At 43.9% G+C, this 27,876-nt stretch overlaps 1 protein-coding gene across 2 annotated transcripts; it reads left to right on the top strand.

The window, feature by feature from the left end:
* FAM234B (family with sequence similarity 234 member B) lies at positions 1-27,503 on the top strand. Of its 2 annotated transcripts, none has more exons than XM_081128813.1 (13): positions 1-70; positions 6,312-6,710; positions 10,208-10,306; positions 13,381-13,569; positions 14,597-14,724; positions 16,293-16,440; positions 16,825-16,966; positions 17,957-18,100; positions 18,277-18,358; positions 21,067-21,222; positions 23,451-23,568; positions 24,224-24,440; positions 25,035-27,503. In XM_081128813.1, exons 1-13 carry the CDS (start codon positions 34-36, stop codon positions 25,060-25,062), a joined length of 1,887 nt encoding a protein of 628 aa, XP_080984939.1. In that variant the 5' UTR covers positions 1-33; the 3' UTR covers positions 25,063-27,503. The 2 variants fall into 2 exon arrangements, with proteins under 2 accessions (XP_080984939.1, XP_080984940.1); XM_081128814.1 differs by having other exon boundaries at positions 24,224-24,444.
* The last annotated feature ends 373 nt before the right edge of the window (positions 27,504-27,876 follow it).

The raw sequence follows: 27,876 nt of genomic DNA, 5'->3' as shown, positions 1-27,876 counted from the left end.
GCGGGCGCGCGCACGCGCACCGGGGCCTCCGCCATGGCGACAGTGCTGTCCAGGGCGCTCAAGCTCCCGGGTAAGGAGTCGCAGCCTCGCGACCACCCCGCCCCGCCGGGCCTGGGGGGACAGGGAGGCGAAGTCGGTCGGGGCTTGGCCCCAGCCCCCGACCCCCAGCCCCCAAGCCGGGCGGAGCTGCGGGCGCGCGGAGGCGAGCGGCGCAGTCCCGGTGGGCTGGGAGGAGTGGCGCCCGGCGGGTCGGGATCGCGGGCGCGGGGCGAGCTTCGGGACTCTCGCAGGGAGGCGCCGCCGGAGGCCGGGGGCAGGTGGCCGGAGCGGCCGGCGCTGCTGCGGCGGCGAGGTCACAGCGGCGGCGGAGGTCCGCGCGCCTCGCGGCGCCTCGGGGCAGGGCAGGCGAGGGGCGCATCCTTCCCGCGCCGGACGCGGGGCGCCCAGCCGCCGGCGCCTTCCCGCTGGGGCTGCACCTGAGCGGGGCGGCGGGTAGACCCGTGACCCCCGGGAGCAGCTGTGTTTTCCCTCCGCGTTTACCGAAGAGGAAAGTGAGAGTTATTTGGCTAATTGACTTGTCCAGCGGCGCGAAGCGGTATTTGAAACGCCAGGACCCGAGCGCGGGCGTCTTTTCACGCTTTTGATTCCGCTTGGTCAGCCGCTGGCTGCGCGGCTGAGCGCTGCGGAGGGAAATGATTTGGCGCCTGCCGGTTGCAGATAATGTACGGAATATTCTTTACAGAGGCACTGGTGGTGGTGATGACAGCTTCCAGAGTGAATTCAGTACTTTGGGCAGCAGCTCCAAGGGTTTTGGTTCTTTTTGTTTTTGTTTTTTGTTTTTAACCTTCAGAATGGAACTGTGCTGCTAGAAACTAGCTTCTTCAGTAAATGTCTGTTTTATCTGTCCAAATAAAATTTAAACGTTAAGGCTTTAAAAATTTTATGGTTCTACCTAAATACATTTTAAACGTTACGCTATACACATTTGTTTGCCGTTAAGGTACAGGGTTAGTGGGAAAAGCAGCTGCTTTCACTGGCAGGGTTAGTAAGGGCTCGCTGGCCGTCTGGTGGGAATCCAGCCTAAGGTGCAGGCTGGGTGCACGGGCCTGGTCCTCAGGGAGTTTGCAGTCTGCTCCGTTGAGCTACGGGTGACTGTGTTGGGTATGGGTTTGACATGAATTTGCATTTCTGTCTCCAGACTTTATAACCTAAGACATTTCTTTTCACATGGGCTCATTAGAACAATGGAAGGGACGTTGATATCTACTTTGGAATGGGTATGGAACATTGAAATGAAAAGGGGGCAGGTCCGCGTACCTGCAGGATTAATTAACTTTGAAGAGAGTAGCCTTGTGTATCCTTAGTGTAGGCTGATATCCTCAAGAGAGGTAATGAGGTGGTCAGACATATTTAGCTTTATTTCTTTTTTCTTTTAGTCCCTCCCTCCCTGCCTCCCTGCCTCCCTCCCTGCCTCCCTTCTAGCATAGGAGGTAGTTATTCTCTGAGGATGCGAATGAAAGAAAATCTTACTTTCAAACCTTTTGAGCTCTTCTGCGTTCTCACATCCCGAGACTGGCATTATTACTGCCTGGAGTGTTCAGTTGCAGTAACTTGGCCCTCTGATAAGGTAGAGAAAACACAGTCTGGTCCTATGTTTGGACAGCAGCTTGCCCTGAGCAGTCGAGTATGTTTGATACTTTTTTAGGCCCAGATACAGTAGCCATATATATTTTTTATGTGGTATGGGTTGTTTTTGTTGTTGTTTTGCTTGTACATGAGCTTGTTTCCCTCTTGCCTTTTCTCCCTTCCACCACAAATACAATTTTTAGCTTTTATATTAAGTAAAAGTTGCTTTCTTTTAGCTCTGTTTGGATACACTGTAATTGGAACTGTTTGGGTTCCTATGTCATGTTACCTTAATTAGCTTCCTTGCTATTTGTTTTTAAAAGGAGCAGAAGTAAGATATAACATTTTTAGGTGTACAATGTAATGATTCAGTATTTGAATATATTGCGAAACGATCACCACAATGGCGTCCTTACTATTTTTTATGTGTAAGGAAGCAGAATAGAATAGAGACTACGAGCATGGGACAGGCTTGGATTTAAACCCAGTGTTTACCAGATTAGTTACTTAATCTCTTCAAGCTTTAGTTTCTTCATGTGTAATAATAATATTATTATGGAACATTCACTGTATTCCACACACTCTACTACGTATTGGCCTCATGGGGTTATTTGGCAAAGTATAAGAGATGAATATACTTGAGAGGTTTGTTAACCTTCCACATGTTAGTTATTCAGCAAGTGTTAACTATTATTATCATCATAAGCACCATGATCATTTATGAACGTGATACTTAACGGAAAGCCCAATGCAATAGTGAGGTAATTACAGATATCCTCAACCTCGTGAAGAAAGAGCAGCTGATGAGAACATATTTCACAGTCTCATACCCTGCCACTAAACTCAAGCTGGAAAGAGGTTTGGCTCACATGCGTAGAATGAGGTTATTCAATAACAGAGGGACAATGTGGCATTCATAAAGCACCTGTGGGACAAATTATCTCTTAAGTATATATATTTTTAGTTCATTTTAAAGTTTGAAGGTCAAACACTGAAGGGAACATCAGAGCGTAATGTTATTGTAGTGATTTGTTTTATTATGTGTAACTTCTGATTGTGTGCCCTGCATAAACTAACCCATGATGGGAATTATTTACCTTAGGTTGCAGTAGAGTGTATAGTATAGTCTTATGTAAAGCATAGTACATGTCCTAGAATAGTACACATTCTGGTATCTTTTCTTGGAAAGCTTTGAGGACAGTACAGTTGCCTCTCTTTGCTCCAGGTTTTCCTCCATACCATTGTGGGAAAGGTTATATAGCCAGCACCGTCGGTCTTCCTATGGGGAAAAGTGAGAGCTATGGAGAGCTCATTTGTATGGATGTATTATGAAATCAGTGTCTTCTCCCTTGTTCTTTGAAAGCCTTTCGTTGATTTTAAAAATGTGGGTGGTGGCTGAAACCATCAGAGAAGAGAGCGCGGAGGGGCCCTGAGCTTAGAAGCATGGCTTTGGTGTTAGCTCCTCAGCCTGAAGGGTTGATGTTTATCCTTCCTTGTTGTCTTTCTGTGAAACACGGATAGAGAAAATATTTTAGTTCTCTAACCAAAACTTGCAGTCTGTAATAGCTAAGCTGAAATTTGTCTTTGAACTATCTGGAAAAATATGTACTATTATTAATTTAAAAGTAAATATTTAAGAGTTAGGACAAGAATTGTTCCTCATCGTCTATGACTTTCAAAAGAAAGACATAAGAGTAAGATAGCCCCTGAGCTCTTGCATGCTTGCCTTTCTGCTTCAGAAATTCTGTGTCTGGACCAGAGCTCTTGTACTTCACTCTCCATGTTTTTTCTCTGAGAACTTTTTACATACTGCGGCATGACCCTTTAGGAATGTGTGTTGCTGTGGAGAAGTCAGCCCGATCCTGTTCCCATCTTTAGTGACTTGATTCTCTCCCCCTCGGCCTGGCTGCTCATATGATTCTTTCTTTGTCTTTTATGTTGCGGTTTTAGATCTTGCTTTATGGCAGGAACGCTTTATGTATATTTTTAAAACACTGTTTTTGGTTCCATTTTCTTTTCTGTTCTCTTCTTCAGTTATGCATATATTGGATCACCTGTGTTTCCTACAGGCATCCCTTTCTTTCTAGTCCTTTTAGAAGCCTTGCTCTTTTCCATGGGAGGCACTTAGGTAGTCAGTACAGACTTCAAAGCCAGGTTGCCTGGGTTCGAATCCTTGCCTTATCGCTTACTTGCTGTTTAGCTATGGGCCAGTTAGTTAAATGTCCAAACCTCAGTGTCCTCATCTTTAAAATGGAGCTAATAATGTGTCTTCCTCAAAGAGTTGTCACGAAGACTTACTGAGCTAAGACAGTAAAAGGGCTTGGAAGGGTACATAGTAAGGGCTGGGAACTGCCAGCCATTGTTATTTCCATTTCATTTTTCTTGATTTTCATCCATCTGTCCTTTATGTCACTGACTCTGTTTTCAACAGGGTCTGTTCTTTTTGCTGATCCCAGCAAAGTTGCCTTTTCTAAGATAGTTTTATTATTTTCTTCCATTTTTCCAAGCCCTGCTTGTTTACTTGTCATCTTCTCTATTGAACTGTCATTTCTCCTTAGAAATATTACATTTTTTCTTATTTCAGAGAAGACTATTTCCTTTAATTCCACAGGGAAGTGTCTGTTCATTATTTCTTACTTTTCATGGTATCATTTGTCCAACGTTTGTTCTCGAGCTGATTTTGTTTGCTCTTTGGTTGTAACTTCTTTCTTGAGTTTTTGTAGACCTTTATAGTATCTTACAGAATGACTGCTAGTGACAGCTCCTTTCTGGTTGTTAATCATATTGATATGGGCAGTCGCTTTACAACTAGCTCCTGGCTGACAGGTGGGCGGAGGCTGGGGCCAGAGGAGTGAGCTGGGGCAGCTGGAAGCTAGAATTCAATGCAGGCCTGTTAACTTAGGACCCCCCCCCCCCCATTCTTCCTTGGTGGATGTCGGTATCCTGGCTAGCAGGGGGCTAAGTGAGCATGCTGACTTGGCATTTACTTCTGTTTGTTTGTTATGCCAGTTATCAATTTATTACCCCTGAACTCCAAATTCACCTTCATTGCCTGATCTGTGAAGGGGGATCTGGGCCCTTTAAATGCCAAGTTCATCCTTCCTTAGACCTTGCCTCTCAATCGTTTGGTGCCTTTTAGACTTCTCTTCTCCTGTCACTGTTTCATAATATTTTACATTAAACTTGTCCTCTTTGAATTACTATTTGGTTTCAGTTTCCTGATTGGACCCACAATGTCAAAAAAATCCATGAGATTAGCTTGAACCTGTAGTGACTCTGTGGCATATCCTGAAGTACTATTTTGAATTAAATTCCTAAACATTGTTTTTTAAAAATAATTTATGCCTTTAAAACCAAATACAATATTTATCACACAAACTGAATAGCTTTGAAGGTGAGAATACAATAAAATGCCAGATTTCTCAGTATCTTCTGTGTATTTTTTGCAAAGTACTTAATGTTATAAAATTATTCTGTGGAATGTTCATTTTCCGCCAAACATTTATTGTTTTTCTATATACCAAACACTAAACTTTAAAGATTTTACTACCCATATGGCTCTCCATATAGTGTTTTATTGCTTCATTTCATGTCTTGAGCAAACTGAGATGTAATACATGAAGTGACATCACCAAGATCATAGTGACCAGAGACAGAGATTAGGGTCAAGAATTCTTTTTTTCCCCTTCTTAATTAATTTTTAAATATTTCTTAACAAAAGGTTTAAAGTAGCATTTGCATTAGTAACAGCTTACTAGGTAATTTCCAAGACAAGCTTTTTCTTGGTTTTTATTTGGTTATAACATGAAATAAAGGCATAAAATCACCCAATCATTGGCAGTGAGAGCCAAGAGGTGGCTTGTGAGGTGTATTTAAGTCCTCTTGTAATTTCCAGCTCTTTACCACCCCAAATAAACATAAGGTCTAAGTAAAAACAGGTGCTTGTTATGTAAACCAGCTTCAAGACAAGTTCTCTACTTCTGTGTTCCTGCTCAACCCCACCCCTCCTGGAATAGGTGCTTAGAATAGCATTTTCAGAGAGAAACAGTGTTTACTGAAACATGTAGTGAAAGGGCATTGGAATCCCAGGAAGATTCTCAGGAGTGAATTTCCAGTGAAACATCTCCAGGTAGCATTTAGCATTCAACTTGCTAAGTTATTTCATAGAAACAATTAGGAAGACACAAATATTGGGCTGTGAGAAGCAGTGTACAGAGAATAATTGTTCTAAAAGTTTAGGGAAGTCCCAGAAAAGATTGGAAGAGCGCATATCTAAGAAAGTCAAAGAAAATGTGCACATTAGGCATATGGAAGATTGATGATGTGAGAGCCATGGTCTTTTTCATTAGTGAGATTCAAACCAATGAAGAGTTTTTTAAAAAACAAACAAAACACACTCAAAAAACCTAAAACAGTATTTGAAATTTACTTTCTCTGTTTCTTTTCCAATTTCTTAAACTCATGAAAGCAGTAATTCTAGAGGACTGTGACTTCCCCCCTCCCCTAGTCTTTCCTCCATGCTGGCGTCTATTCTGCAGAGCCATGAAGGCCCAAGCTTGTAAATCTAGACTTGTTTCATTTTGCTTAGTTCTGTGTGTTTTCCTCGGTGTTTACAGTTGCCATGTACTTGGTGAGGGTTTCTCCTTCCTTGTTCTCCCTGAAGTTCTCTCTTTCTGTCTTTTCAGGGAAGAAGAGCCCAGACCTAGGGGAGTATGATCCCCTCACCCAGGCCGACAGTGATGAGAGTGAAGACGATCTCGTGCTTGACTTGCAGCAGAAGAACGGAGGGGTCAAAAATGGGAAGAGTGCTCTGGGAGAAGCCCCAGAGCCTGACTCAGACGCTGAAGTTGCAGAGGCTGCAAAGCCACATCTTTCGGAGGTCACCACAGAGGGGTACCCCTCGGAACCCCTTGGAGGCCTGGAGCAGAAGGCAACCTCTTCCATTGTGTCTTATGTGCGCACATCTGTGTTTCTGCTGACTTTGGTGATCTCAATGGTACTGGTGCTCGTATGTGCTTTCCTGATCCCCTGTCCCCCCAGAGATCTGCACAGCACTTGGAGCCGCCACTTGGGTCCCCATGGAGGTGAGTTGCAGGATTTTTATCCCTAATTCTGTAAAGCTTCTGATTACAATGAAAATTTTCTCCAAGTCTTTAAAAATTAATGTGTGTCATATAATATTTCCCCCCCATGTGTAGAGATGCCTTTAGGAGGTTAAGATTTGAAATAAAACAAAAAGGTGGATTGATACAGCTCAAAAAACTTGGGAAGATCACTGCTTTGTTGTATTTCTGTTGGTATTGGTTTAAAATTTTTTTTTAAATTTTTCAGTTACAGTTTATTTTCAATATTATTTTGTATTGGTTTTAGATGTACAGCATAGTGATTAGACAATCATATAATTCACAAAGTGTTTTCCCCAATATTTCTAGTACTGCCTGGCACCATACATAGTTGTTGAAATATTATTGGCTATATTCCCTATTCTGTACTTTACATCCCTGTGACTATTTTGTAACTACCAATTTGTACTTCTTAATACACTGAAATATTACTTGGCCCTAAAAAAGAATGAAATCTTACCATTTGTGACAGCATGGATGTACCTAGAGGGTATTATGCTCAGTGAAATAAGTCAGTCGGAGAAAGACAAATATCTTATGATTTCACTTATGTGTGGAATCTAAAGAACAAAATAAATGAACAAACAAAATTGAAACGGACTCATAGACACAGAGAGAGGATTGGTGGTTCCCAGAGGGGAGGGGGACTGGGTGAAGAGGTATTGGCATTGGTTTTAATTAGATGTAGATAGGACAGAGCATTGTTTGCTGGGTTCCTGCTATGCAGCCAACACTGTATCAGGGGAGAGCAAAGAGCTGTAGGAAGGGCTATTTACAGAGAAAAGTAAGACTCAGCGCCTGGCCAGACCAGAAACCAGTGCTCTTGTAGGACCCTCAGGCATTCATTGATTATAGAAGCCTGACCTAATTTGAATTTTAAAATAATGTCAAGTAAAAGAGAGTTGCTTTCTTGCAGCAACTTTCCTTTCTTGCTCCTAGTGGTTATTTAAGATGGTGCCCAAGTCATTCTAGCTATTTTGTCTCATTTTGGAGCAGGTCTCTTTAAAATAGCTTGCTCTGGATCAATGGGGATTACATCTCAACTCTCAGTGCTGAGCATTCCTGTCTCTTGTAAACTGCATTAAGCTGAAGGGGTTCAGAATATACCACCCCAAATATGTCACTGTGGCATATTGATTATTTTGACTTAAAGGCACTTGAACAACAGCAGATGCAAGAAGGTCGCTATGACCCTCAATTCTTCCTGAAATCAGGAGGTGAAACTCTCATATGAGAGATGTCTTCCTATACCAGGAGGAAAGAAACATTCTTATCACCAGAGATAGGGAGGTGAGGCCAAGAGAAATGTGTACAAACAGACCTTGTTAAAATGCCTCTTACCTTCCTCTTGTCTCCACATATATTTCAGTTACTTTGCTGCAGTTGCCACTCTTGTTCAACCTGGGTTATAAGCACTTAGGCCAGGCCACCACCAGGTCTTCATTTTCCTTTGGGGACTTCTAGTACACGTACCGTTTTATTAAATAAAATATAAGTGCTTTTCTCTTGTTAATCTGTCTATGTCAGTCCCAGCTAGAAACCCTAAGAGGATAGAGGAACAGTTTCCCCTCCTCTACAATATTCCCACATCCCTGTATCATCTTGATCTAGAAATATTTCATCTCTGACATTTCTGTGATCCTAGTTGAATTAGCTTCTGATGAGTTCTGTGCTCTTATCTTTCTCTTAAGGCAAAACTGGGTGGGTGTGACTGAAGTTATGTATCTACTACATGGAATGTTGCTTCCTTTTTATTTTTTAATTTTTCTAAGTGAGCTCTTGTAATATTTATATACGCTGTAAAAACTAGTAACAAACTGTTCGTGCATCCAACACCCAGTTTAAGAAATAGGATATCATAATGACCTCTGAAATCCCCCATATGTCCCTCCTGACTGTGTCCCCCTTTGCCCACCAAAGGGTTCCACTCTCCTGAGTTGATAATTTTTTTACTTCTCTTTACAGTTTTACCACATACGTGTTCATAAACTGTATACTCTCTAATTTTACCTGTTTTTGAATTTTATGTAAATGTAATTATGTAGTCTTCTGTGAATGGTTTTTTTGTTTAACATATTAAAAAATATTTTTGCACTTCATCCATATTGGAGTGCTATAGCTAGAGTTTTTCATTTTCACCACTGTGTAATTTTCCATGGTATGAATATTTTATGACTTATTAATCCATTTTACTGTTAATGAACATTTATTTAGGTGGCTTTTATTAAAAAAAATAATGCTAAGAAGATTCTTGTACGTATTTCTTGATGTAATGTATAAGACTTTCTCTAGGGTATAAACTTAGCGAAATTGTTGGGTCATATGGTATGTGTCTGTTCTGTGTCAGTAGTTTGTGTTAAATTATTTTCTGTGGTGGTTGTACCAGTTTACACTTCCATTAGCCATGTGTTAATTCTCTCCAAATTTGGCAGGCATTCTCTCTGTTGGGGGGTGAGGGGTTTTGTGACAATACCTACCTTGGCACTGCCAGGTGGAGATGGAAGGCCAGGCATCCACTAGGCCTCTGCTGACACCACCCTGGTGGGGGTGGGAAAGGAGGGCTGCCTCATTAGTGCTGGGTGGGCTAGAACTAGAGGCTTCCCAGGTGCTTGGAGGGCCTTGGTGTGCTAGGGGGTGAAAGCCCTGGCTCCCCACCTCGCCTTCTCTGACATGACCCTGGTGGAGGAGGAAGGGTGCCTTGTTACTGCCAGGCAAGGGTGGAAGTCTAGACTCCCAGCTTGGCCTTTGCTCTGGGGTTGGAGCCACGGTTTTATCTGTGTTGTTTGGCTGGACTGAAGTAGTTTTATCTAAAACTTTTCTGTCTTGCTAGGCTAGGGGGGCCAGTACTTCTTGGGGCCCTTTTTTTTTTTTTTTTAAATATATCTTTATTGATTTCAGAGAGAGGAAGGGAGAGGGAGAGAGAAGAGAGAAACATCAATGATGAGAGAGTTGTCATTGGTCGGCTATCTCCTGCATGCCCCTGACTGGGGATCGAGCCCACAACCCAGGCATGTGCCCTGACTGGGAATGGAACAGCGATCTCCTGGATCCTAGGCCGATGTTCAACCACTGAGCCATGCCTGGCTGGGTGGGGCCTTTTTTGTCTGTACCTGTGGCATATCTGGGTTGTCTGCTTCTGCAGCACCCAGTCTGGGACACATGAGGCCAAAAGAAAACCCAGAGGAGTCATCACTTTGTCATTTCTTGGGTCTCACAGTCCCTAGCTGGTTTGCCTTCTCACCACCTCCCCGAGTCATCTTATATTTGTTTTATGTATAATGTCCAGGGATTTTAGCTGTATTTAGTGAGAGGAATAGGCAGAATTGTGTTTATTCTCTCTTACCTTTGAACCGAATGTCTGCCTGGTTTTTATGGAAGTGCTGGCACTATGTATTCATTCCTTTCCTAACTGATTTGTGGTAACTTGCTAAAGATGTTTTTTTAATGTGTTTTATCAGGTGGGGACCTGTCTCCATTGGAGTTGGCCGATGTGAATGGAGATGGCCTGCGTGATGTGCTTCTCTCCTTTGCAACTTCAAAGAATGGCAGTGCAGTCGGTAAGAGATGTGTCTTTTAGAGGCTGCTCCTGGAGAAGCTCGTTGATTGGAGGGGCTGTGAGTGAAGAGAAAGCGTCTCCCGAGGGCCTTGTAGAAAAGGGTCTGCCGTGAATAGGAAGTCACCATGGAGCTGTCACACAAGATAAACCCTAGCAGAGAGTTCCTGCGTGTAAATACAGCTCACTTCAAGAAACCATAGAGCTCTGTAGCTGGAAGGAACTTCTAGTGGTCACCAGCCAGTGAAGAAGCTGAGACGCAGAGAGGAGGTGACTTGCCTACACACCTGCAGTGCTCAGCATTGGTACTTAGGTTTCTTGACTTTTCTCCCAGTCAGCTTTCATAGCCTCTGAGATTATAGTAAACATTGCCTCTCCTACCTTCCCATCCCCAACTGAAAGCCTTTGTTCATGTACTAATATGTGTCTCACGCTTCCATCTTGGCTAGGTGTTTTCCTTTTACTCCTTCTGTTTACTCCTTTGTCTCTGCTCTCCATTCTGTCCTCTGCTTTGGGAGGCTGACCTGTATGGATTATGCCAAGGGTCTTCCTTGCCTGCGGACTTCCAATTGGGTTTGTCCAATGGGGAGCATTGACAAGGAATTGGAGGAGAGAGAGGGGGTATGTATTCCTCCGGCTCCCTCCCTGCCCGGTTGCCTTAGTCTGGCTACATCCTTGATCACAGGTCGCAGCTCCTGTCAAGGTGGGCCTTTTTTTACAGGACTTTCTTTTTTTGGATTCCAGTAATCATTTTCTCCACTGTCTCTCTGGGCCTGGGAGTGGTAACAGCTTTGAGGGACTGTACTGTTCCTGGTGGTTTCTCTATATCCTGACCACACCTCTCTCTTTATTAAACCTTTCCCAACCTACCCTAATTGAGTGTGCTATTTCCTGGGACCCCAGCTGTTACACATGTCAACTGCACAAAAAAAAAAGTGTTGCAGTTTTGGAATAGGTACATGGGAGCTTTGGTTTGTCCTGCAGCCTCCATTAAAGTAGATTGGAACTATAGTCTGTGAACTGACACAGGAACTCAAGTCTGAGGCTGAGGATGTCCTAGTACCTACTTTTTAATCATTCAGGCCCTGGAATAAACACCTAGCTCTATTTTAGAGACTTCTAGGCTGCGTGCCTCTCTGATGCTATAAGAAATACCTTTCTGGGGCTTGTGCACTCTGTGGAAGCCTCTTGAGCATAAATCTGTTACAGAGAGAACCTGCAGGCAAGAAGCTGACTTTTATGTGATTGAACCTGAGTTATATTTTTTTCCTGCCTATGACTCATTAGCTAGCCTTTGAAGTAAAAATTTCCCCCATCCACTTTTAGATTTAGAGACTTTTTTTGGTCATTTGGTATTTTGCATATTTTGCTACATATCAGGACTCATAATGACAAGGTTGTGGGTTTGGTTGAACACAACACGAACCAGCCTGATTTGGCCACAGATTATAAAAATAATAACATAGCTGACGTGGTATTTTCTATGTGCTATTTACCATTGTAAGTCTATAACATATTATGGACAAATTTATCCCTCAACTCAGTCTCTTTAGGTATACTAAATATTATTGTCCCCCATTTGCAGATGGGGAAACTGAGACATAATGAGGCTAAGGAACTTGCCCAGTTTCCCCCACCTGGTGAATGATAGAGCTGGAATCGAAATCCTGGGGGCTGGCTGTAGAGTTCATGTTTTCGACGCTTATGTCAAACTGCTGCCCGTAACCCCAGCAGTGGGTCCAGAGATCTGTGCCCCGAGCATAGAAGGATTGTATTTTTTTATTTGCTTGCTCTGTTGTCCATTCATTCATTCATTCATTCATTCATTCATTCATTCATTCAGTAACTATGTATTGAATACCTACTGTGTACCTTATGTAGAGCTGTGCTGGTTATATTGAGCTAAACAAAATGAGTGTGGGCATTGCCTCACAGACTAGTGGAGAAGGGATAACCCATCACCATCCAGAAAATGATGAGTTGGAAAAGTGATGTGGAGTCTGTAGGGCCCTTAAGGAGGAAGGACAGCACAGTATGTTAGAGAATCCCTGAGAAGTCTGAACACTAACATTTATCACCCACAACTTGTCATGTGTGTCACTGCTTCTGGCAACCAAGGCTGAAACAGTGAGCTACAGTCTGTCCCTTGTTTTTAGGTTGTGTGTTTAATTAGCAGCACGGAGGAATAGGTGCCAGGAAGTTGTATTAGTTGTTGCTGGAGGTAGGAAGTATGTGGGGTTGGTCAGTATCCCATACAGAAAGTGAATGTAAAATTGGCACTAGAGAAAGTTATTATTCTGCTATGTTGATTGACATAAAGGATTATTTTTTAAAAAGCTGAGCCCTCCAATCCTTTGCCAGCTATCCTTGGGCTTAGGTCTTAAGTTTTCCCAAGTAGTAATCTTTCCTGACTGGGCCCAAATCAGCTGAACTCTAGACCAGGAAGACCTACTGATTGTTGTTAAGTATAAGCTTCAGGTTTATTTAAAAAAAAAATAAAAATACTTTTTTCTGCCTCAGGGAGCATTTGCTAATGATGATTAGAATTCAGATATTTTGCTCTTTGCTCTGCAGATAGTCTAGGTTAGCCTCATTTTTCTGAGCATACCTTCTCCTCCTGTTTTTTGTTGTTGTTCTCAATAACTACTACTTTATATTCTTCATTGTTTTGCTCCTGCCTTTATTCAGAAAACAATTGGTTGCTACGTACTGGGTGCTTTGTAAGGCACTGAGGGTACAGAAATTAATGCAATGGTCTTTATCCTTAAGGATGTCAGTATTTTGTGGGGCTCAGGTGACAGACACAGAAACACATGTGTTAGGATAGGTGCAGGCATGGAGTTGCTCAAGGAAGCCTGGAGGAGGTCCATGGCTCTTATCTTGGATGGGAGATGTGTTGCACAGACATGACAGGCCCTCTTTTTTTCAGACCTTGTTGCCAGAAATATGGGAGGGACCTGAGTACACAGGTGTGGGGCTGCCTTACCACCATTTATTTTTGGTTTTCTGGCTTCCTGCTCATCTCTACCTCATTTCCTCTGCCTCCTTTCCTTTTTTCTCTCTTTTGTGTGATTTTAGGTGTCTCAAGGCCACCTGCTGTTCTCGTGTGCCTTTCGGGGATGAATGGCAGCACACTCTGGTCTAGTCCTCTCCCTGAGGAGGCTCGAGATATCACATGTTTGGATCTGATGCCAGGAAGCGTGGCCGAGACCATCTGCCTTGTGACAGGGACACACAAGATGCTCAGCGCATTCAATGCGACATCAGGTGAAGTTCATTTTCACTGCAAAAGATCTCTGCTCCAGTGAGCGATAATCTTGGATTAGAACAGTCTGGTGGGGAAGAGACCTTTCCACTCTTGTATGGTGGAAAATCTGACTGACTGCTTTGGAAGGTGGTTATTTAGGGAGATAACACAAAAGGTTGGAATAGATTGAGTGCTAGATCCACGGTTTAACCTGAGCAGAAATACCTTCAGCCTTTGATTTCTAAATAGTCTCCATACTCTGTTCTTGGTACAAAAGACAGTTGAGCACTGCCTGTTAATATTTAATATCTATGGGGTCCATGTGTAAACTTGGGCATCAACTATGTAAAAACATGTCAGTGAAGAAAGGTTCTTTGAGGCATGTTGCTTTTGCCTTTTGTCTTCTTATTGCGTTCAGACAGATGACAAAAGGAATGAAAAGGAATCACATATAATGAAGGCTCTTTACTGAGTCATAAGTATACTGCTGGTATGCTTGTTAACACGTTGGACTCAAGCAAAGCTGGTCAAATATCATCCTTCCCAGTTTTAGAGGTTGGAGTTTGGTCGTGGGTACTTCTGAGTAGAAAAAAATTGCATGTGAGTTAGCTCTGTAGCTGAGGTCATCTTGAAAATCTCCTACAATTTCTCTACTCAGGTGAACACAAGGTAGGAGAGAGCATTAGTCTTCTGATTGGCTGCCCTGGGTGGTTCCTTAATAGTTGTAATAATCTCTAATAGGTCAATTCGTCTGTCCCAGACAAGCGGGCTCCTCTCTCCTGAGGAGCCGTTAGTACCTCCATTTTGTCTAAAAAATCTAGGTGTGAAGTTATTGCCCGGGTTTGTTAGCTAGATACCTGAGGATTTCAGCTCATACTCCCTGCTCCCTTCCTCCCCAGTAAGGTACAAACTAAAGGAAAAAGGAAGTAGGAGCTGCTATCTGTGATTCTACCCCTGAGTTTCTCTCCTCTGGCCTGGGGGAATTGTGGCTGTCTTTTCCGGAGTCAGAAAGCCATCATTGTGAGCAGACTATTTGTCCTTCTCTAGGGAAAGCCATTTGGACTTTAAACCCAAACTACCTATCCAATGGTACCCTGGCTGCCCCAGGGGCTGTGCTTCCCGACGTAGATGAAGATGGAGTTAGAGATCTTGTGGTTGCCATTGGGGAATCGCAGGTATGCTCTATGTTAAATGGTCCTTATTTCTTATAGGGAATACTTCAGCTTTAGTTAGTTCCTACTATTGTTATTATAAATGCTGCTTGAAACCTCTTATTACAAGGGCTTAGGTTTAAATAAATTTGCTCTGTGAGATTAAATGGATAAATTATTGTTATGAACCCATTTCCCCGGCAGTCTCATTATGGTCCCACTGACTGTGGCAGGTGGAGCTTTGCAGCCAGATATACCTGTGTTTGAATTCTGAATAATTATCACTTTGTAGCTTTGTGGCCTTGGGTAAGCCACGTAACCTAGCCAAGCCCTTATTTCTCTGTATGTAAAGGTAGGATTGTTATCAAAGTCAGAGCTAACATATTTAAAGTGCCTAGAGTAGTGTCTGTGTTTTACCATGTGTGTATATTGTTAATTTTATTGTACTTAACTTTTATTTCAATTATAAAACAGAAAGAGACTGATGGAAAGTTCATAAAACATACAAAAAAATCATATTCTAAGATTGAGTTTTTGTTTATAATCAGTTAAAACCCATGTTTTTTAACTAATCAATTCATTAATGACCTTATTTCTTCTTCCAGATTTGATCCATATTTCAGCCTAAGACTATTTGGATTTGAGTTCCTCATATAGCACATAGGCTGTTCCTCTCAGTTTTGTGATAAGCTTGAATTCTGTTCATTCAGGTCTTTGATAGGAATGATGACCAGGATTGGGACAAAAGCAGGGTGCTGGGACATTCCACTAAAACCCCCCTCTGCATTGTCACTGACTCCTCTGAAATCATTTGTCTTTATCTTGTCCATAAGAACTTAGGATGATAAACTTTGTCAAAAGCTTTATTGAAGTCATGATATCAATACAGTCCTCATATTTCTCAACCAGCAACTCTCTTCCCCAAAGAAAATCCTCTAGAGCAGGGGTTGGCAAACTATGGCTTGTAGGTCAGATTTGGCCCACTGCTTGTTTTTATAAATGAAGTTTTATTGGAACACAGTCACCTATTCATTTATGTATTACCTGTGGCCACTTTCACACTATAGTGGTAGAGAGTTACTATAGAAACCACTTGACTCACAAAACCTAAAGTATTTACCATCTGGCCTTTCACATAAAAAGCCCATCTTTGCTTGAGAGTAAGGTTGAGAGTGGCCAGGCTAGACATGTGATGTTATGATGGGAGATCAGTTTCTGCACTGATTCTTGTTGGGACCAAATATTACTGGGAATTTCTGGGTATGAGAGTAGAGACCAGGGGTTAGCTGTCCTATATTTAGCTCTGGGCTAGAATTCTGCTGGTAAGAGACTGTTCATAGCAACAACTATGCTTCAGAGAAATTGCCTGAGCTGCCGTAAAGGTGCCCTTTGCGGGTATCTAACAAGGGAATGGGACGTTTGCCTCTTTTCTTGCTCCTAGGGAAATAAAGTAAATCAAGTTTGGCCGGGTTCTTTCCAACTTTGGAAAGTGTTTCTGAACCCTTAGCTAACAGTGAAGTAATGACTGTGGAAACTTTTTGATTAGGAAATAATAGGGCTGCTTTTGACTCGACTCCCTTTCACTTCTTCAGCCAGATCTGAGCTTTCTGCTGGTGTCTGGCCGGACAGGGAGTCCAGTGGGTCGACCTGTGAAGTACAACATCGTGGGAGTGGGGAACCTGATTGGTCCTCAGGTTTACATCACCGCTAATGGGGCTGTCTACATCCTGTTTGGTTTTGGTAAGAAGCAAGGCTGGTTTTTGCCGTGCCCATTGATGTATGAGATTAGGTGATGAATGTGATTAGATGTACGTGAGACAGGGTAAGAGCTCAGGAATTGCTGACACCAGCCCTTTCAACACCTCCTATTGTAGGGACTGCTCACTGCCCCCACCTGTTGCAGGGCATTAACTCTACTTTCCCTTTGCTGCCTTCTCCAAAGAGAAGACTCTTTGTCCAGCATCTGCATGCTCACTTCCCGGTTCACTCCACGTAGGACCAGTCTGGGCGGGCTATATTAGACCCATATCATCAGGCTCTTTGTCTCTCTCAGACCCTCATCCTGGGAAAGTTCTATTAAATTCAGTTTCTCAGTGTTGGCTCTTCTTGTTCCTGTGGTGCTAGGAAATATCCAAGCCGTCGCCCTGCGGGACATTTTTGTTCAGGCTCAAAATCGAGACAGCTCACCACCTTCTCTGCAGATAGAAGAGTCAGAATGGGAGAAGCGAAGATCTGTCAACTTGTCAGAACTCATTGATATTTACAGGTAGGACCTTGTCATCAGGTTTCCTAAGCTCTTGTGTGCCATGGAGTCTCTAAGTTTGATTGGGCTGGTGAATATGTGCGCAGAGGTTTGTGGGGAAAGAGTGATAGCCTTAAGCTATCTTCTGATCCGGTTAACGTGAGTGAGAAATTTTCTTTTCCTGATAACACAAAGTGTTGATATCTGTGTGTTAGTCAGCATGATGTGTGACCCCTTTGCACATAGGTTGCAAGGAAGGATGTTTGTTTAGGTTCTGAGTCAGAGAGGGGCAGGGTGAGGCTGGGGAACCTTTAGGTAGGGAGATAGATTTATTTAAAATAACTTTGTAAAACTGCTGAAGTATCTGCTCTACTCTTCTTGTATTTTTGTCCTAGTAGAAGAATCATTTTGGCAGAAGCAAGAATAGTATCCATGAAGTCTTATTTTTAATTTTTCTTTCTTAGCTAAAAGCATGTGATTTGTTTGTCATTTTCAGTGGATGTTACCCACTTAACCCCAGGCCTGTGTAATAATTGTCTTCATTCTTTAATACCAGAAGTTTTCACTCATTTCCTAAGGCAGCATCATGTTGTTCCAGTGTACTTCACAAATGTTAAATAAAATGGTCCCGGTTGTACAGAGAAAGAAATAAATTGATGAAGCGTATGCCAGGATTTGCTGTCCAAGTTTAATGGCAATTTCAAGACTCCTGTCCAGATCCCCATCTCCCTTCCCTGCCATTCTTTTTGGCTCTGTTTTCTTTCCCATAGTATCCAATGTGAGGGGTATGTGGCACTTCTGTGAGTTCCTTACAAACTTGCGTGAATTTTCTAGGGATCCTTGGTTTCTAAAGGTCAGGCAGACGAGATTCAACTGAGCAACAGACTTCCCCTAATGGCGGGACATGAACGCAAGAGTATATGCAAACACGCACACCTAGAGAAAAGGTCTAAATAAGTGGGTCAGGAATCGCGTGTAATCCAGAGACTGACTGTTGGGGTCTTGGTGATTCAGCAACGGTGTTGAGCTGCTCCAGATGGTGAAGGCACCAGACTCCAACTGCAGCAACCTCCTCATCACAACCAGACAGGCCCTTGTCCTGCTTCGGGGGCAGAATCTTACGCCGCACTGGACGCTGAGACTTCAGGACCTGCACAGGTTTGCAGTGTGCTCCTTCTCACCTGTGCTGTTCTGATCCACTTTCCTATGTTTAAAACCTGCCCGGAACAGTTGTTGGATAACTGGGTCTGATGCGGGAGAAGCGAGGGAAAGGGGACCTTATTTTCCTCTTTTGCTTGTTCACCGTCAATCTCTTACCTTGTTCTCGTTTGTAGCCAGCCTACTCCTGGGTATTTCACTGACGATCAGACATTAGACTTCCTTCTGCAGATACAGGATGGAGTTGGGATGAAAAAGGTAAAACCTTGGGACTCAAGTCAATCAAAACATATATAAAGTATGTATTTTGTATGCAACTCTGCCCTAGGCACTGGGAGAAATAAAGAGAACCTAAAATATGTTCCTTCCTTCAAAGAACTCAAAGTGTAGCTGAATGGATAAGGTGAAAACTCACAAGTCAGCGCTCACGCCTGCAGCTTTTCTAATAGGCCTTCCTGCACAGGAGCACCTTCTGGATTCCTAACTGCAGTTAGGCACTAGTGGCTTCTGACATCTCTCGGTGGGGAAAGGCAGGCAGAAATAAGTCTAATAGTTCAGTACATATACAATGTGCACCGAAAATTTCAGAGCAGGCTGGGTATCCATGGCGACCAGGTTGTTGTGGAGGACTTTATAAGAGAGGGAAGGGTGAGCCAGGTCTTGAAAGCTGAACTGCATTTCTGTGAGAGGGTACAGATGGGGAAGCACGTAGGGCGGGAACACCAAGACTAGAGGCCCAGAGACAGACTGGCATGGCATGTCCCAAGGACAGAGTGATTCTTTCCGATTTTATGTGAGACTGCATATTATGAGGGTATAATAATGGAATAGACAGTTTTTATTTCTTTAAATTACAAGCAGAATTAGTGTTTTTAGCTTCTTTTTGGTAAGTTGACCTAGCTTTTTAGTTTAGCCTCACTTTAAAATATGTCTGTATATATTGCACACTATTGCTTGAGAGTGAATTCAGCACATGCCTAATCATCACCTCTAATGTCTGCCAAATTCTGTGCTGGATGAAGGCAAGGCCACTGTCTGTAAGTCATAGTCACTGGGGTGCCTGTTTGCACACAGCACTATCGCGTTGTGGTAAGTGCTGTGGTGGGGGCTCACACTGCCACGGGTGTGTGGAGAGAAGGTCAAGTGAAGGGAGTCAAGAGACAGTTTGTGTTGGCCAGGAGTTGGATGTGCAGAATCATGGGAGCAGAGAAGAGGTTTGCCCGATGGACAGACAAGGATGGGCTGAGGGGTGTTCCTGCCAGAAGAGGCCAGAATGAGGTCGGCTCATGGAGGGCCATGAAAGCAAGACTGCAGGATTTGGATGATGTGTGGACGCAGTAGGGTTATTCGGTCACAAGCAGAGGAAAGATCTGATGATCAGGTGTCACTCCAGGGAGAGTCTTGCAGCAATGATGTGCAGGAAAGAAGCAATGTCTCAGTGTCTTTCAAAGGAACTTCATGTAGAGATTGGAATTTTCATTGGTGTTCCTGGCAGGATTGAGGGAGAGGGGCGTATATAGTAGACTGGTTAAGGGCTGAGATGCTGAGGGTTAAGACTTGGGTTTTAATCCTGGCTCGACTACTTATTGGTGACCTTGGGCAAATGACATAATTTTGCCAGGCTGTAGCTTCTGCATCTATAAAATGGGTAACAACACTACCTACTCCCTTCATAGGGTTATTGTGACAGTTAAATGAAATAATGTGTGACTGGATAAAATCGTTTAGTGCAGCGTCTCTAGTCTTCTTTTCTTCCCAAGACTACTAGAGGGAATCTTGAACTGCTGGCCTGTTTTCCTCTCTGCTTGCTCAGAGGCGTTTGTCTCTCCAGGTGGTTCTAAGACCTTTGTGAGGCTGAGTTGGAGATGGGCAGAGAAGGGGAGGACCAGAGAGACTGGAAGAATAGTGGCATGATTGTCAAAAGAGGCATAGGCTTTCCACATACTGCAGAACAGAGACACTGAAGAGAAAGGGCAAAAGACACTGGGCTGGAGGTAGACGGGGCTGGAGGTAGACGGGGCAGTTCCTTGGGGACTTTTACAGATGACACGCTCTAGAACAGTGGGATGTGTGGTGTTTGTGGGGAAAAGAGATACAAATGTTGCCAGGGACTATGAATTCAGCTTCTTTAATTATCCTTTGAGAGATGCAACTAAGGAGTGAATTTTCTCTTAATTTATTTTTTGCCTGTTTAGACTGTGCTCTTTAAAAATTTTTTTTTTAATCCTTGCCTGAGGATATTTTTTCCATTGCATTTTCAGAGAGAGTGGAAAGGGGGGGAACATCTGTGTGAGAGAGACACATCGAGTGGTTGCCTCCTGCTTGCGCCCTGACTGGGACCAAGCCTGCAACCGAGGTATATGCCCTTGGCCGGAATCCAACCCGGGACCCTTTGGTCTGTGTGTTGATGCTTTAACCACTGAGCCAAACCAGCTAGGGCTATGCTAGGGCTGAGCTACATATGCCAGGACACCAATAGAGTCAAACACAGAGAGCTCTCAGCACAGCACATAGGATGTAGCGTTCACTTAGTGGTTCCCAGTGTGTTGCTGTGGGTGGAGGGAAGGAGCAGGAAGGAGGCACTGTTGCTGGCATCTGGTTTCAGCGCCACCACAGCATGGCTGCTCTGTCTGAGGACTGTCAGAAACAGGGAAATTTCTAAGTCACTTCCTGGCTCCAAGCCTTCATTTTCTCATCTGTAAAATGAGAGGTGAACTAGAGAGTTATAATGCCCCCTTCCCACCAGAGAATTCTGTGGGCCTGCAAACTGTATGGCGTGGGAATAGAACCACAGAAGACGGTTCTGGATCCAGGTTGTTATTTAATGCTCTCTGAACACCCAGTTTGTTCATATCTAGTAACCTCACCCTGTTCATATTTGTTATTTGAATGTGTGTGCATGTGTGTTTTCTTGGGCCCGCTGCCCTTCTGAGGATGGGCTCTGCTCACTGTCTTCTCTTTTACAGGTGATGGTGGTGGATGGGCTCTCCGGCTCTGTTATTTGGAGTTACAGTGTTCCATGTCACATGAAAAGAACACCGACCACCTCAGCAGTTACTTCAGACCGGAAGTCTGTCTTCCTCTTTTGGGCTGAAGGACTGCCAGCTGCACCTCCTGATTCCGTGAGTGAGCCTGGGAGGATCCCTTTGCCACTTTGTCAGATGGCATCTGCTCTGTGGGGCCGACTGGGTCTGGAGGTGTTATTAGATCAGCCACACTTCCAATTGGTTATGGGTAGAACAAAGCAGCCTACGAGTGGGCAGAACAGGAACCTGCTTCCTCCTGAGCTCTGCTTCCCCCCTTTGCCTTTCAGCCAAGCAGCGCGAAAGCTGACCACAGCTCTTTGGCCACTGGCTACAGCAGAGGGACCCTGCTAGGCTGAAGTTGAGAGTTCACTTGGGGAGATTGTGGGAGAGAAGGTCCGATACACAGAAGGCAGATTTTAGAAAGTCTTAAATGCTATACTGAGGTATTTTGATGGGGTTGATGAGACAAGCAGTGTAAGAGGTACCTGTGAGTTTTTAGGGAGACCCACCTTGATTTCGTTCAACACATTTTGGCCAGTACCTACTATGTATCAGGTACCGTGTTCTCTGTAGGGATCTAAGGATAAACTGGAAACTGTTGGCCCTTTAGAGAAGACAGAAGGCCCCTGATGATGGGGGTGAGGATGTGAGATGGGGGTTGGGGGGTAAAGGAGAGGGGGAAGCCTGAAGGAGGAAGAGTCCTGAGTTTATCTACTGTGTGCTTTCAGACAAGTCACTTAACTTTTCTGAGCTTCATGATCTTTATCTGCAAGTGAAGATGCTAATGTATTCCCTCATATTGAGGATCAGATTGACTTAACATCCAGAGTATAGTCTTAATAACTCTGCTGTTCCCTAACCTGTGACCGTGGGCAGTTTACCTAACATTTTAACTTCTGGTTTTCTCATTTAATAAAATGTGGGGATTAGAACAGATGATTCTCAAATGTAAGCATCTAAAAGTAACAAAGGCATGTTACAAATGTAATAGAAAGTACAAATAAGAGTTTTAGGTGGAAGCACAAATGGAAGGAGATACTCATTTTGTCTGGGGAGAGTAGGCAGCTTTTCATGAAAGAGGTGGCATTCAAGTTGGGGACCTAAGGACAAGGCGTGTTCTAACGTGAGGAAATGAGCTGGCAGGATAGTTGGTCTAAGGGGACTAAGATGGGCAGAGGCTAGATACAGCAAAGTGGAGCATGTGTTTAGGCAGTCATCAGACATTCTTGAAGCATGGGGCAGGTAAGTAATTGTAGGAGAAGGCTGGAAAGGGCAGATTTGAGTTAAATGGTGTAAGACCTTGGTTTTCATGCCAAGGAATTTGGGCTTATGCTGTAGGCAGTAAGGAAGGAGTTTTGCTATTCTCTTGTGTTCGCTAAGCCGTAGATCTGTCTTGTCATGCCTGGGACCCAAGGGTATGTGGAAAAGCCCTCTTTTGCTTTGTGAGCCTGTGGTGGGAGAGTGGTGGCTGAAAGCCTCCCGCCCATGCTTCTCCTCACTTAGTGGACTTCCTCCAGTGCTGACAATATAGAAACAGGGGAAATAATCATTTTTCAGTGTTTCATTTCCTCATCAAGAGGAGGCCCAAGATGGTCCCAGGGAAGGGGAGGTGCTCTTGGGGAGCTCAGTAGAGCAGCCGTTTACTGACCCTTGCATGATATTTCTGCGCTTTAACAGCTACATGGCTGCACCCTGTGCTCCTGCTGAATATCGTCCTTGCACAGAAATTACACTGCTAAAGGAAGTTCCAGTGTGCATTTCTTTTGCTACAGGGAGTTTGGAGACTAACACTCACACCTTTTATAATTAATAACTTGCTGTGTCTGGTCTACCTTCTGCTTATTTCTGTAAATGATACAATTTTTGTGATTTTTAGCCTGACACTTGCGTTTGGCTTTAATATCCAATAGAGGAAATGTCTCCAGCACACTATGTTTTCATACATAGATACTGTCTGCACACATCCCCACTGGCTGCAGGGATGAACCGGCACCCTAATGCTCCCACAAGTGGGAGACTGCGAGGCCTCTACAGCAGATTTCTTTCTAGGGGCATGTACATTTCTTCTTCTTCTTTTTTTTTTTTTTCTTAAAAGTGAGAAAACATTTCCTAACTATAGTGGTTTGAAGAAGTTAGTGATTAGTCAGTATTTTGAGCTCTGAAATATGTCTCTTGTATATGGGAGTTTTCTCCTGTAGCTGGGATCAGATCCTAGCATCTGGGAGAAATAGGCAACCATCACTTCTCTGCCCTTTGCATCTGAGGACCATCACATGTAGGATGCAGAATTACTTTCGCTTTTCCTTTTTGCTTCTCATTGTCAGGATGTCACCCTAGGAATGGAGCCACCCAGCCTTCACCACCTTTACCTCCTGCACCCTGCGTTCCCCTCCATTCTCCTGGACCTGGCCAATGCCACGGGCACAGTCACGGCATCAGAGGGTCAGTCCCAGCGACGGTGGGAGTCTGTGTACACAGATGGGAGAGATGTACTGGCTGTGTGTGAGAAGACCATTGTCCCCAAGGGAAGGGTGTATGCTTTCAGATGACAGCAGGGGGTGTGCTGAGCCACTGGTTTTCCCTGGTGTCCCTGGTGCCCCGGGGCCATTGCTGGAGTGTTCCCTTGGGAAGAGCACCAGGCTTACAAAGCGAGGATGCATCCCCTCTGAATCTGCTGCAAGCCGAGCGGCACGTGCAGTCCCATCCCCAGAGGTAATAGCTTATGTGACCATGTATGGACAGTCTAGGAATTCTCAGAATTTCTGGTTTGTTGTGCTCACTTTTCTACCAAATTGTCACCATAGTTGGCATAGCCTCTAGTTTCCTGATTTCCCCAAATCCTTAGGAGCAGCTTCAGAGAAAAAATGGTACAAAGACCCAGAACAGTGGGTGTTTGCTGGCATTCAGTCCTTCAGCACTACACACCCACTGTTTAGCTCAGTGCCTCGCATCTATTAGGTGCTCAACAAACTTCTTGTTGAATTAATGAATTAATGAAGGAGTAAATGAACGAATGAATCTAGTTGCTGAACCAAACCGCTCTACTGTTAACGGAGTCTCCTGTCCTTGTTAACTGCTTGTTTTTGTCCTTCCTCAGTTGGAATTAACGACCTCTGGAAAGATGCCTTTTATGTCACCAGGACAACGGGGCCAAGCTCCAAAGGCCATCCAGCACCCCTGGTGGTCAGCAAGCTTAGTCTGCGGTGGGCACTGATGGAGGGCCAAATGGTCCAGCTAAAGGAGACCAGCCCCAAAATCGGCCGTGGGGAGCTGCGACGATTCCTCTCTCGGATAAAGTTTGTTGATTCTCCCTTGTAGGTGAATAGCTTCTGACACAATGTTTGTTGCTATTGTGGGTTTAGGACAAATTCTACCAAATCCAACATTGCTCTTTAGAAAAGAGTGGGAATGGGAGCCTTCTTGAGTAGCTGGGTATCAAGAACCACTTGTTTCTGCCCAGCGTTATTTTCTAAGGATGCTTCATCACTATTGAGAAATGGTTCTGTTGTTTTCAGTTGGAAATGGTACCATTGCCCTTAGGGGACATTGGTGGGGTCATGGTTTTTATTGTCCCAGTGACTGAGGTGGGTGGATACTACTGGCATTTTCTGGGTAGGGGCTAGTGATGTTAACATGCGGGGCCTGTGGCAGTTAAATAGTACAAAGAATTATCTTGCCCAGAATGCTAAAGCTCTCCCCTCCCCCCAAATACGGTGGTCTAGTTCAATATTCAAGAGCTTATCATGGAAAAAGATAAAGTCTCTGGGCCTTTCTGGAGGGACACTTATGAGCTGTTGGGGCTACACAAAAGGACAGGAAAATAGAGGAATATTCTGACCTTTAGGTTTTCTCCATTTCTCAACCATAAAGAAAATTCCAGTCACTGATCCCTGCACCTTTTCCCCTAGATCTAGTCTGACGGAACCTTTAGTTTAAGAAGAATTGAGCAGAACGGATGCTGTCTCCTGTCAGTATAACATCAGTTCCTTAGAGAGAAGGAAGACTTCTTCAGCCTCATCTCACCGCCTCTGCATGGCCATTGCAGAGCACTTTGGAAGGCACGTTGGAGTTGTTAACGGCACAAACCATGTGGGTGGGGTATTTTACCAACTTTTTCAACCTGTGCATTAACCCCCTCCTCTAGGCACTGTGTGGATAATTTGGAAATGTGAATCTAATAAGTGTTTTATTTTTTGTATGTCTAATTTATAAACTGTTGCTGGGAGATCCCAGTGAAGTTCTTGACTGGAACATTTTGTTTTGTATCATGCCAGGTGTGTGTATTCTTCAGCGTTATGAAATAGTTTCTAGAGATGTCCTAAGCTGCAGGGACCCAGTTGCTTGTCCTTCGGAAATATGTCTGGTTGGTTTGGTCATCCTGAGGCTTCCAGATGGCCTGCCTCTGATTTCTAGGTCCACCCACCATCTCTCTCACTCTCCCCCCACCTGTTCCTTGTCTTCTTCCCAGCCTTAGCAGCCGTGAGAGAGACCAACAGCGGGAGCCAGGGCTAGCCATCCCAGCGTCCACCTCTTCCTGGCTTATCTTGCCTCCTCACACTTTCTGTGTCTATCTATTTAGTGACCATAGAATAACCATCTTTCCATCAGAAGAGGGGTAGTGATGAGGTCCATATGTTACCCTGTGGTTTTGATGGTTTTGCCGGTCATGATCTTTTTTACTGCAGTAACTTTGGAAATGCTTATGTGTCTGCTGTCCTCAGTGCAGAAGAAAACTGAAGCTGGGGATAACGGAGGCAGATAGCCTCCTCTCTGCTTCGCCTCTACTCTGCTCTTAGCACCTTCTGCTGGGCATCCTTCTTACTGCTTCTCTCTTGCTCTCCTTTATTCAGGGATATTTTTGCTTTGCTTGCATGAAAGCAGAGCTATTTCTGGACTTTTGCTCTTGAACCCAGTATGCACCCATTTTGCCCTTCACACCTCCTTTCTTGTAGAGCCTTTGAAGCACTGTATTTTGAGAAAAATTCCTATGTAAATACTGTAACTTTTATAATTGGTTAAGCTCTGTAGCATTTTCTCCAGTGCTTCTCCCTTCTCAATAAATATATTCCTTCTATTAAGTTCCCTCCCAAACTTCTAGGTCATTGGTTACTTAGAAGAGCGTGCATTAGCTGGAGAACTGCTTTCCTGGTGAATAATTTTGATAAGTCCTGAGTGCAGCTCAGGTTCTCTGTTTATTGAGCCCTTATCTTTTTAGCTTGTGTTCATAAAGGCATTCCAGAAAATGTAGAGATTACAGGAAATTAGGGATCCTAAATTCAAGGGATGTTAATTGCCCCATGGTTAGGCATTATGACATCACAGAAGGTCAGTAGCAATAGCTGCCCTCAGGCATGTAGCCTGGCCTGCAGGTTAGCCTTGCCAGGTTTCTGGGCACCTTGTTTGCCTTAAGCCTGTGAAATCAAATTTGGTTCCAACATTTTGGAAGGCGTATGTTGAGGCATGTGTAGGTCAAGCTTATTGTAAACTTGGGAGACTATTTACAGGGTACCCAAGAGTATGGGGATGGTTCCAGATGTATTTCTAGAGTTTGAATCTATGTAGGTAGAAGAGTCTAGGATCTAGTTTGGTGTAGTAGAGAATTCTTATAGTTGACTGAATACCTAAAACCTGGGTGGTGGTCCTGCAGCCTGGGCTGAGCTATCTAGGCTGAAACCTGGTTCTGTACCATGTTGAGGCTTTCTGGGAAGGCAGCCCCTTTAGGCAGGAGTAAAATGCAAAGTTGTTTTCTGAGGACCTGGTTTGGGGGGATTGTTTTGTGCAGAAGACTGTATTTATGCTGGGTGAATCCCAGAAATGCACTAGAAAAACATAATGTCCCTAAATTCTTCACGGTATGTTTGCAAACCAACAACAGCTTGTTTTGACTGTGATAAGTTTGAATCTCTTTGCTAAACATGGTACAAGCTCTAGATTTCTTCTCCCTCTTCAGCCAGTACAGAAGATAAGTGGTGGCAAAGATTGTGGAAGCTTCATCTGACCAGTGTGGGTGCTGGTTTCTTGTTCAGTCTCTAAACTTCCTTTTCTTCTCAGGCAACCACCCACCCAGATTTCTTTTGTCATTCCCAACATGGGGTTGCCAGTAAAGCCAATATGAAAACTACCTAGAAATAGTAATGACTTCTACAAATGCAGGGGTCTTTCTCCTCCCAATCTCTCCTCTCTCCTTCCCTTACAAATCCTCTCCATCCCCCTGATGGTCTCTGCTGTCCCTTCTAGTGTAGTATGATGACTCCAACCCCTTGAATGTGAATTGCTCTCCTTATTGCCCGTGTTAAAGAGCAGCTGGTATGTTGTCAGGAAGCACTATTTAATTTGTGAATTATTATGGAACAAATAAATACCATGGATGGGAACTACTTGTGTGCCATTCTCCTTCTTAGCCATCAAGGATGGTTTGTTTTCCCTAAAGGATAGATGAGAAGGTGGGGATCCAGAGAGGAGTGTATGCCACAGCTTGTTCACTGGGGAAATCTCCTGTGGGGTTCCCCACTGGGGCACCACAGTCCTGTCTGAATAGCCTCTATGGGTCATTCCTGGAAGCGGGCCTGGCCCTGCATGTGGTCAGAGCCTTCTCTTCCATGCTCATCTACTAATGGCTTCTAGGATAATATTTAATTAAACTTTCATTGAATGTCCACTGTGCGGATGCAGAACCTGTAATAGGCAATGTGAGGGACATCTGCATATCAGAGCTCCTAGGAGCGCCTTTGTCTTCCCTTCTGTGACTTT

The sequence above is a fragment of the Miniopterus schreibersii genome, assembly GCF_964146895.1.
Source record: "Miniopterus schreibersii genome assembly, chromosome: 2".
Taxonomy (NCBI): domain Eukaryota; kingdom Metazoa; phylum Chordata; class Mammalia; order Chiroptera; family Miniopteridae; genus Miniopterus; species Miniopterus schreibersii.
The sequence above is the reverse complement of the archived record's forward strand: the minus strand, read 5'-3'. Positions and strand labels throughout refer to the sequence as shown.

Excerpts from the sequence above, each read along its gene's own strand:
- FAM234B (XM_081128813.1), top strand. The coding sequence starts at position 34 with ATGGCGACAGTGCTGTCCAGGGCGCTCAAGCTCCCGG. Across the intron at positions 10,307-13,380 it reads AAAGAATGGCAGTGCAGTCG|GTGTCTCAAGGCCACCTGCT; the intron begins GTAAGAGATGTG and ends GTGTGATTTTAG. Across the intron at positions 23,569-24,223 it reads CACAGTCACGGCATCAGAGG|TTGGAATTAACGACCTCTGG; the intron begins GTCAGTCCCAGC and ends GTCCTTCCTCAG.